This window comes from Salvelinus sp. IW2-2015, linkage group LG8 (assembly GCF_002910315.2).
Source record: "Salvelinus sp. IW2-2015 linkage group LG8, ASM291031v2, whole genome shotgun sequence".
Taxonomy (NCBI): domain Eukaryota; kingdom Metazoa; phylum Chordata; class Actinopteri; order Salmoniformes; family Salmonidae; genus Salvelinus; species Salvelinus sp. IW2-2015.
The window spans coordinates 398653-408495 of NC_036848.1; the positions used below are offsets into that span (position 1 = coordinate 398653).

General features: G+C 40.8%; 1 protein-coding gene across 1 annotated transcript; it reads left to right on the forward strand.

Annotated features, from left to right (window-relative positions):
* The first annotated feature begins 4930 nt into the window (after positions 1-4930).
* LOC111966976 (neurogenin-1-like) lies at positions 4931-6046 on the forward strand. Its single transcript, XM_023991895.2, has 2 exons — positions 4931-5144; positions 5268-6046. Exon 2 carries the CDS (start codon positions 5278-5280, stop codon positions 5944-5946), a length of 669 nt encoding a protein of 222 aa, XP_023847663.1. The 5' UTR covers positions 4931-5144; positions 5268-5277; the 3' UTR covers positions 5947-6046.
* Positions 6047-9843: the final 3797 nt, after the last annotated feature.

Genomic DNA, 9843 nt, shown 5'->3' on the forward strand with positions numbered 1-9843 from the left:
TTAATTTTATTTTCTTTGCCCACGCTAAAAGCACCTCATTGCTGCCTGAAGTGGAACATGGGGGGGGGGCCTCGAGTGGAGCGGGTGGGGGACAGGGGGCTTGATGATGTGAGGCCTGAGGCAGTTGCCTCTCCTGCCTAATAGTAAGTCCGCCGCTCCCCTTCTTTCTCTCCTCTCCTCTCCTCTTCCCTCCTCTTCGCTCCCCTTCTCTCTCCCCTTCTCCCCCTCTCTCTTAACCAGTAGCTTTCAGATGCAAAATAAGCAGACATATGGAGAGGAGGGCTTTCTCCGGCCCTCCTAAAGTTTCAGATTGTATGACAAATCACGTCCCCCTGCACCCCCCAGCCTCACACAGACTCAGCAGACAACAGCTTCATTAGAGTGAAAGAGGGAGTTTTTGCAGCTTTGTCGAGTCAAGCTCAGACCCTTTCCCCTTCTCAATTACTCCATTGTTGGCACCGGCTTCAAGTTATTGCACTCCAAACCATATGGCTCAGTCGAGACGCCACAAGTGATGCCATCTCTGCAACAGAACCTTACCAGAGAAGTCCAGTTCAGGGAACTAGAGAAGTCCAGTTCAGGGTGCCAGAAAGGCTAGCACCAAGAGGTGTTGTATTGAAACTTTTATTGGGATATAGTCAACAGTCAACATACAGGAAACGGTTGAATGGAAAATATGGTTGAAACTCCAAAAATTTATTAGTATACTGTTATTACTATGTTATAACCACGATCAGTATTGTTATTCAGAAGAATCATATGAATCATATGAACAATAGTATGAATCATATGTAAAAGGTGATAACACACCATTCAATTCAGAATCCTAGCAAAATAAACTGCTGTTATATAATAGAAAGCCGTCTCCTGGGTGTGCAGCACATAGACGTGGTGTTGCCAACAGCTCTAGGGACCACATCCCTTCCAGGGGCCTATGGCCATACGGTGGTGTTTACTCTGCTGATGAGGTCAGGTTCTACATCACAGTAAAGTATTGCTGTATATTTGTTCTTCTTTTAACACTGTTTAAACCTGCAGCAAACCGTTTCCTCAATCTGCTCAAACGTTGCCATGGATCTTTAGAATTAGAAGGCGTTTAGAGACACCATGCTCATTGTGGACCCTAATGCAGGGTAAACTAGAGGTAAATTATGCACTTGTGTAAATACATGAAGACAAGTGAATAGGACTTGTATTTAGACCAGAACATGTGATTGATAGCAGCAGGTTCACGAACTGCTGCAGTTTAGAAACCGCTTCACAATGAGGCCACCCCATTAGCATTCAGACTGCCCTTAATGAGATTCCATTACATTATAATAATAGCACCTGTTTGAAAATCTAATTGAGCTAAGATATTCCCAAATCAAAAAGACAGGTATCACAGATAGAAGCATGATTGGCTAACTTTCTCCCAAAACACAAACAAGCAGGTGTATGGTTAAAGATGGCTCCCGGGTGGAGCAGCGGTCTGATTGGGAGTCCCATAGGGCGGCGCACAATTGGCCCAGCGTCGTCCGGGTTTGGCCGTCAATGTAAATAAGAATTTGTTCTTAACTGACTTGCCTAGTTAAATAAAGATTAAATAAATAAAAACATTTAAAATAGAGGAAGGTGGGTGCATATGCATAGGCTACCCATAGGCAAACAACAACATCCGTCCACAGACAGCATGCCCATTTCAAGGTTTTGCCTCTGCAAAACAGTGTCGAGCGTCTTGCTTTGGTTTGGAGCTATATGTGCTTTCATATAGGCGAAAACAAATCAATATTTATTGAAAGACTATCAATTTGAATAAAATGTTTTTCACTATAATTTGGAAAATGTGCACACAAAAAAATACTATTAAACGTAACGTTTGAATGATTGTGTGGGTAAAGTAGCATCCCTTACAACAGAATAAAACACTTATAACAAAATAAGTAAATCTGACAAATTTTTATTTTACCTTTATTTAACTAGGCAAGTCAGTTAAGAACAAATTCTCATTTAGAATGACGGCCTACCGGGGAATTGCCTTGTTCAGGGGCAGAACGACATATGTTTACCTTGTCAGCTCGGGGATTCGATCTAGCAACCTTTCGGTTACTGGCCCAAAGCTCTAACCACCAGCCGCCCCTAATTGACCAAAGTCAACTAATTATGTGTTCATTTGTGATGTGCACCAATTAACATTGGACCTGAAAAAATAACAAAATAAACATTCTTTAGAGTTTATTCTATAACATTCCTCTGTTCTCCAGACATGTTGCATGGAATATATCATTAATTTTAAGGTTAGGTGCATTTATCCAGCCTGGTCTTTGGAAGGGTAGGAATGCTGGATTTTTCTCCAGGAGAATATTACACATATTTATTTGTTTATTTAGAAATGAACACAGTGGGTGTAAAATGGAACTGAACTGTCCAAGAAACCGTGAATCCATAGAAAGATACCACAGTTTGCTACAAATAAGTTTGTTTCCATCACGATTGTAAGCAAGGGACTTGTTTTCTTGTTCTCTATTTCTGGCTAATGCCTTTACAAAGATGAAAGGGGAGCTTTGAGATGTGGAGAGTCGTATCTGGGTACAATTGAAGCACTGGACTAAGGAATGAATTACCATTGAAAAGTAATGGCCCTATTCTACCCTGCTTGAGTTTTTAACAAGAAGGGGAAAAAAACTCTGCTCGCCTGGGCTGCTGCCTGAACGCCAAGGGAAGGGATTAAACAGCGGATTAACATCTGAAAACTCCGTTCAGACTTTCTGACTCAAAGATCTTTTAGCAGACAGTAATCGCGTTAATACCCGGGGATTAATGCTTTTGCAAAAATACAAAATTGAATTTTAATTCAGGTTGTATAAATAGATATGAAATAAATGGAGGAATATGCCGCTAGAGAATGGAGAGAGTCTATCCCCCACACTTCCTTTGCTCTAGTGTCAATAGAGGTATTATGACCTCACCAGTATAACACCTTGCAAAATGCATTTATTTATTCCTAACCACGAGTTTAGCACCTGCCGTACAAATGTGATATTACAACCTACTCTACTTTAATAAATCAGCTTTGATTCAACATAATTCATGCTAAAATATTTCAAATCAAAACGAATAATTCAACAAATTGATCACAGGGGTGGTCTAATAACACAATTGAATAGATTTGATTTTCTGAATGGAATAACTTTTTCGTTCTTATTTGTTTCTATATTTTCTTGAGTTTGAGACCCTACTTTGGGTAATTCGGTTGTTTCACTTTCTCACGTGTTTCTGCTATTGAAATGTAATCACATCTCGTGCTCTTGTGCCTAATCCTGTCACAGCATCACCCAGGCAACCTCTCTCAAGTGTGGGCAGAAAACTCTGCTTTCTCTACCACCCAGACGACTTGTCCTATCCGCAAAACCAGCCTGGTCTCCACGCAGGCTCACACTTCTAGGGCAAACCAACTAAGTCATATTGTAAAAATGTTCACTTTTATCATTTTACAAGAGCAATAAAGCATGACTACCTACGAATGTCCAAACTAAAACAAAAATAGACCTTCAAGCTGTTCCTCGTCTTTGATGTTATTACTGACTGTATTGTAACAATAAAATCGATCCCAAGCCCAGTAGGTTGGCTCTTCTGAGCACAGCATTTGTCTGTAAGAGTTTAACAAGTTATTTTCCTCATAAACCGACCTCCGGCGTGTGGCAACATCATCAATAGTCTTTGTCACAACTTCGACTTTTTTACAAATGGAAATAATGATCATATAAGGCAAAATATATGACATTAACATGCCCCGAATTTAGACCAACAAATACGCTCAAATTATTTGAGATATAGAATCTAGGAGCATGCCTTAGAGCCGGGGTGTTTTGCTCCTGCTAAGACTATTTGAATAAGAATAACGCCAATAGAGTGTCTCAGGCTGAAAAAATGGGTGACAAAAGCCCAGAGGAGCCCGAATTTGGACGAGGGACAACGCGTATAAGGAGTGAAAAGAAGTGAGGGGCGACGCGTAACGCCTACAATTGGAACAATTCACCTTATAATCGCTTTGATATATTATACATGGCCGAAGACTCTAAACATTGTGTAATTATTTATAAATGACTGTCCCTCTACCCTCATTATACCGCCAGCAGAAAGGCACTGCAGGTCCCTGGCCAAACTATTTCTAAATAGTGCCCCCATCCACTTTTTCAAAGGAGAGGCGAGATCCTGGACATGGAATAAATAGAATAATTAATGGAAATTGGTATGCCTGTCTCATAAAGATGTCTTTAAAAACCCTTTAAAAAATGTGTCCAATCCATGCGCTAGACATTTTTACTGCTGTGCCCTTCATGTTTTGAATGTTAATTAGCCAGGGTTGACTGTAGATGTGTGGAGAAAGTTGTGAAGGCGAAGTAACCTGTCCTGTTTTAGATGCTAGATAGGCTATAGCCCTAAAATGCGAATATTTAAGCATGCATGCAACACTGTGCATCTATCCAATTTTTCTACAGCAACTTTTGTGTTTTGTTCGAAAACTTGGAAAACAGTCTCATTTTCCAACATTTTCAAAATCCAAATTTAATTTAATTTCGATATATAAGAAATGCCTTTTGCTTTTACATATTCGGTTCTATAGGTAATACCGAATCTTGGACAGAAGATAAACTAATTTATTTTTTGGAGCGTGCCCTTGCTTCGGGGGGCTAAGCGCTTCGTCATTTGCTCATCTTCTTCTTTCATTTAACTTTAAAGGTTTAACTTAAAGTGGGCTTGGTGTTTGGTCCAGGGATGGATAGCAACAGTGGTGCTCGCGTGGCTGGGCAGCGGTCCACTGCTCTCATTGGACGGTCGTGATTACAGGCACGCTTCGAAGCGCGAACAAATAACAGGCATACATTATGCTAATGAGATGGCAGTGCGGCACGGGGCAGACCCGATGCACCCCATTCATCCATCCTTCACACAAATGCCAGCGCGAGAGGTGTACGACCATTGTCTGACCAGGGTATATAAGGTATCTGAGGCCAGTCGTGTGCCAGGCTCATTCGCTCACACGAGCTGATTCAAGCGCAAGAGCAAGACGCGTGCCTTGTACTCWTCATWCKAACTKKTTTTCGGACTTTGGCTCCTTGCAAGACAACTGYTACTGTACCTTCTCCAACCAGATTACTAAGGTGGGTTTCGTTCTGCTCCCAGAGTCCTTCGCCATTGCCTTGACTAGGCCTGCTTTCCAAACTTGACCATGCGCTCTTGCATTTACAGTGTTTAACCCATTCCCTCTCCTCTTATTTCTGCAGGAAAAACATCATGTGCACCGCAATGGAGACCGTTTACTCTGACATGGACAGTTCGAGCTGCGACTACTTTATGCAAGATGACGAAGACTCGTGCAGCAGCATGCACGCTTCCTCCCCGTCATCCTCCATCGGCAAGCCCACCTCCCCGGCCAGTGACAGCCAGGGCTCGTGCGCTACGGATCTGGGACAGAAGAAGAGACGCAGAGGCAGAGCGAGGAACGAAGCCACCGTTCACGTGGTAAAGAAGAACCGGCGCGTAAAGGCAAATGACCGCGAGAGGAACAGAATGCACAGCCTGAATGACGCTTTGGAGACCCTCCGGACCGTTTTACCGGCGTTCCCCGATGACAGCAAACTCACCAAGATCGAAACTCTGCGCTTCGCTCACAATTACATCTGGGCACTCTCCGAGACCATACGCATCGCGGATATTGAACAGCGTCAGAACAAGTCACGGGCTGATGCGCCTCTCTTGCTTCCCAACCTGCGCGTGATGGACACCCTGAGTCCGGCCAGCGATGCTTGCTCCTGGAGCTCCAGCGCGTCCTCCTCTTCCTCCTCTCCGTCTTATTGCACTTCAAGCCCCAGCAGCCCAGCCGTCCATGATGACTATGGGTGTTTCCAGACTGATGTTCGACAGTACAGCTACCACAACTTTGTACCAGGCATGTCCTACTAACTGAACTAAAGCCTTACCACAAACTTTTGTAGACTGCGAGATTGTTACAATAGAGTGATAGCAGAATAATGACTGAATGCATTCTTCAGTTAGTCTGTTGAAAGGGAAAAAACTGAATGATATCACTGTTTGCCTTAACCCATGTCTCTGTGGGTGTGTTTTATACAGTTTATTTTGTTTTCCTATTTTTACATGATCTAATTTACATTCGGGGTGAACATTAATTTAATTTAGTCGACTTTTCTAAGTTGAGTATGYTTGTTTTGTTAGACGTTTAATATTCCTCAAAAAACATTTGCACTTTTTTTTTTCTCCAGCGCATACGATTCCTATTAGAAGTCCACTTCACAGATCTTGACCTTAACCTCTATTAGACGAGTATTATCACTAAAAAGAAGAAGACAGATTTGCTTTTGTAGACTGAGGTGAAAAGTCAATTTTACAATTAGTAGAGCGATAATGCAGAAAAACGAGCGTGGAAATTCAGTTTCACCGCTCTGACAATAGAGCGAAAGGCCGTCAGAAGACAAGGAGCTGGCCTCATACATTATGGAGATTGACCCCCTGAAAACTGCAATCCTGTTCAATAGAAAGACTCAAGCCCACGAAGGGTCTAGAGAGTACCCTTCTACGACGTTTTTAAAGCATTTATTTATTCAAGTTTCGCCTGTCATAATGTATTTTGTATATAAATAGATTTCTATTCTATTTACATGAAAAGTGTGTGAACCATTTTTCTACAAATAAAAATATAACTTTAAAAATATATATTTCTCAGTGTTTGGACTCTTCGAATGTTTCTTAGTTGCTGGGAGTAGAACACTCAAAGCGTGCTGATTATCGCGCTGATAAAGCGCATCGCAAACCCCATAAACACAACAATCATTGTCATAATTATGAAATTAATTACAAGAGCAGCTAGTTTCCTGATTAATAAGATAACGGTTTTAGAGAGCGAGAGCACCGCAGGTGCATCCATCGGTTGAGGTTTTACAGCAGCTCATCACCCATGACCACCATCAGCACTGTTGAATGTATCTTCTTCTGGGACTTTCAACAGGCAAAATAGCAAATTCTAAGATTGTTAATGTGGCCAAATAAAATCTGATATATATATAAATTGTAGAAGGCAGATTAAAATAAATATTCAAATTGTTACACTTTACACTGATAAATTACATCGCATCCCGTTTGGAAAATGTATTGATGCCTTTGCATGTGTAGGACCAGTTTATGACATTTTCATTGGAAAGCTTCGATAGAATGTTCTTCTCCCAAACCAGATATGCATTTTCCTTAGAGTTTTTGTTGTTGTTGTTGTAATCATCCATCCCGCCCAGGAAATATGTTTTATTTCTAAAGAGATTCAGTTGAAATTCTCCAGTTGGAGGTTCGGCGGCGTGAGGTCCTGCCACGGCTCTTGTATCTGCACGTGTCGGGGATAGACGAGCATAATAGGAATGCTGCCAGCCCTACCGGGACAAGCACGTGCCAATTTACATGAATAAAAACTAAAAAACAGAGAGGATGTCAGCCTGCCAAGGACCAAATAAAATCATCTGACTATTCACCTCTTCTGTTGGAGTTGTTGTCGGATGTACGTCTTTCACCAAGACACTATTAGGCGTCACATTCCCCCCAACTAACTTGAATTTAATTCAACAAAAGTTTTATACAAGTTTGAATAAACATCAAGTGGCCACGTTATTTTCTGGGGATTCGTGTGTAGTTCGTTGGACTACGGGATACTGTAATGCAATGCCACCTGTTTCCGGGTTGTGTTGTAGTAATGGGTTCATGCGTCTCATCAGTGGTGGCACGTTATTGTGTACACGCTACGTGAATATAACTCTTTGTTCATATGCAGGAGGCCATGAGCAATAGGACCACCAGGATTAACCGACGCAGAGCTCCTGCACCTGCAAGCTAATTATCACCAGTCGGCCCTACGCAGTCCAAAATACTTTTTTAATTGGATTGGTAGGCTATTGAAATGATCATTATCGAACCAAAAACCAGCTTAGTATCCATCGGTATTACTAATACCCCTTACACAATATTAGTTTTTAACTGAATATGTTGTTCCATAATGTAGTAGAAGAAGAAGAGAAGGGCATCTGAATATGTTGTTCCATAATGTGGTAGAAGAAGAAGAAGAGAGGCATCTGAATATGTTGTTCCATAATGTAGTAGAAGAAGAAGAGAAGGGCATCTGAATATGTTTGTTCCATAATGTAGATAGAAAGAAGAGAGAAGGGCATCTGAATATGTTGTTCAATAATGTAGTAGAAGAAGAGAGAAGGGCATCTGAATATGTTGTTCCATAATGTAGTAGAAGAAAGAAGAGAAGGCATCCGAATATGTTGTTCCATAATGTAGTAGAAGAAGAAGAGAAGGGCATCTGAATATGTTGTTCCATAATGTAGTAGAAGAGAGAAGGGTATCTGATATGTTGTTCATAATGTGGTAGAAGAAGAAGAGAAGGGTATCTGATATGTTGTTCCATAATGTGGTAGAAGAAGAAGAAGAGAAAGGCATCTGAATATGTTGTTCCATAATGTAGTAGAAGAATAAGAGAAGGGCATCTGAATATGTTGTTCCATAATGTAGTAGAAGAAGAAGAGAAGGGCATCTGAATATGTTGTTCCATAATGTAGTAGAAGAATAAGAGAAGGGCATCTGATATGTTGTTCCATAATGTAGTAGAAGAAGAAGAGAAGGGCATCTGAATATGTTGTTCCATAATGTAGTATAAGAAGAAAAGGGTATCTGAATATGTTGTTCCATAATGTAGTAGAAGAAGAGAAGGGTATCTGAATATGTTGTCCATAATGTGGAGAGAAGAAGAGAGAAGGGCATCTGAATATGTTGTTCCATAATGTGGTAGAAGAAGAAGATAAGGGTATCTGAATATGTTGTTCCATAATGTAGTAGAAGAAGAAGAGAAGGGCATCTGAATATGTTGTTCCATAATGTGGTAGAAGAAGAAAAGGGTATCTGAATATGTTGTTCCATAATGTGGTAGAAGAAGAAGAGAAGGGTATCTGAATATGTTGTTCCATAATGTAGTAGAAGAAGAAAGGGCTGTCACGATCGTCAAAGGGAGAGAGAGAGGACCAAGGCGCAGCGTGTGAAAAATACATCTTCTCTTTATTTAGAAGAAGAAAAACTAAACAAAACAACAAATAGACGAACGTGAAGCTATAAATGACTAAGTGCAAAAACATGCAACATAGACACAGACATAGACAATTACCCCCAAAACCTAATGCCTATGACTGCCTTAAATATGGCTCTCAATCAGAGCACAATGAACCACAGCTGCCTCTAATTGAGAACAATCTAGGCAGCCATAGACATAACTAGACAACTACACTAGACACTACAAAACACATACATTCCCCATGTCACACCCTGACCTAACTAAAAACATAAAGAAAACAAAGAATACTAAGGCCAGGGCGTGACAAGGGCATCTGAATATGTTGTTCCATAATGTGGTAGAAGAAGAAGAGAAGGGCATCTGAATATGTTGTTCCATAATGTGGTAGAGAAGAAGAGAAGGGCATCTGAAATTTGTTGCATAATGTGGTACAAGAAGAATAAGAGAAGGGTATCTGAATATGTTGTTCCATAATGTAGTAGAAGAAGAAGAGAAGGGCATCTGAATATGTTGTTCCATAATGTGGTAGAAGAAGAAGAGAAGGGTATCTGAATATGTTGTTCCATAATGTAGTAGAAGAATAAGAAAGAGGGTATCTGAATATGTTGTTCCATAATGTGGTAGAAGAGAAGAGAAAGGGTATCTGATATGTTGTTCCATAATGTAGTAGAAGAAGAAGAGAAGGGCATCTGAATATGTTGTTCCAATAATGTGGTAGAGAAGAAGAGAAGGGT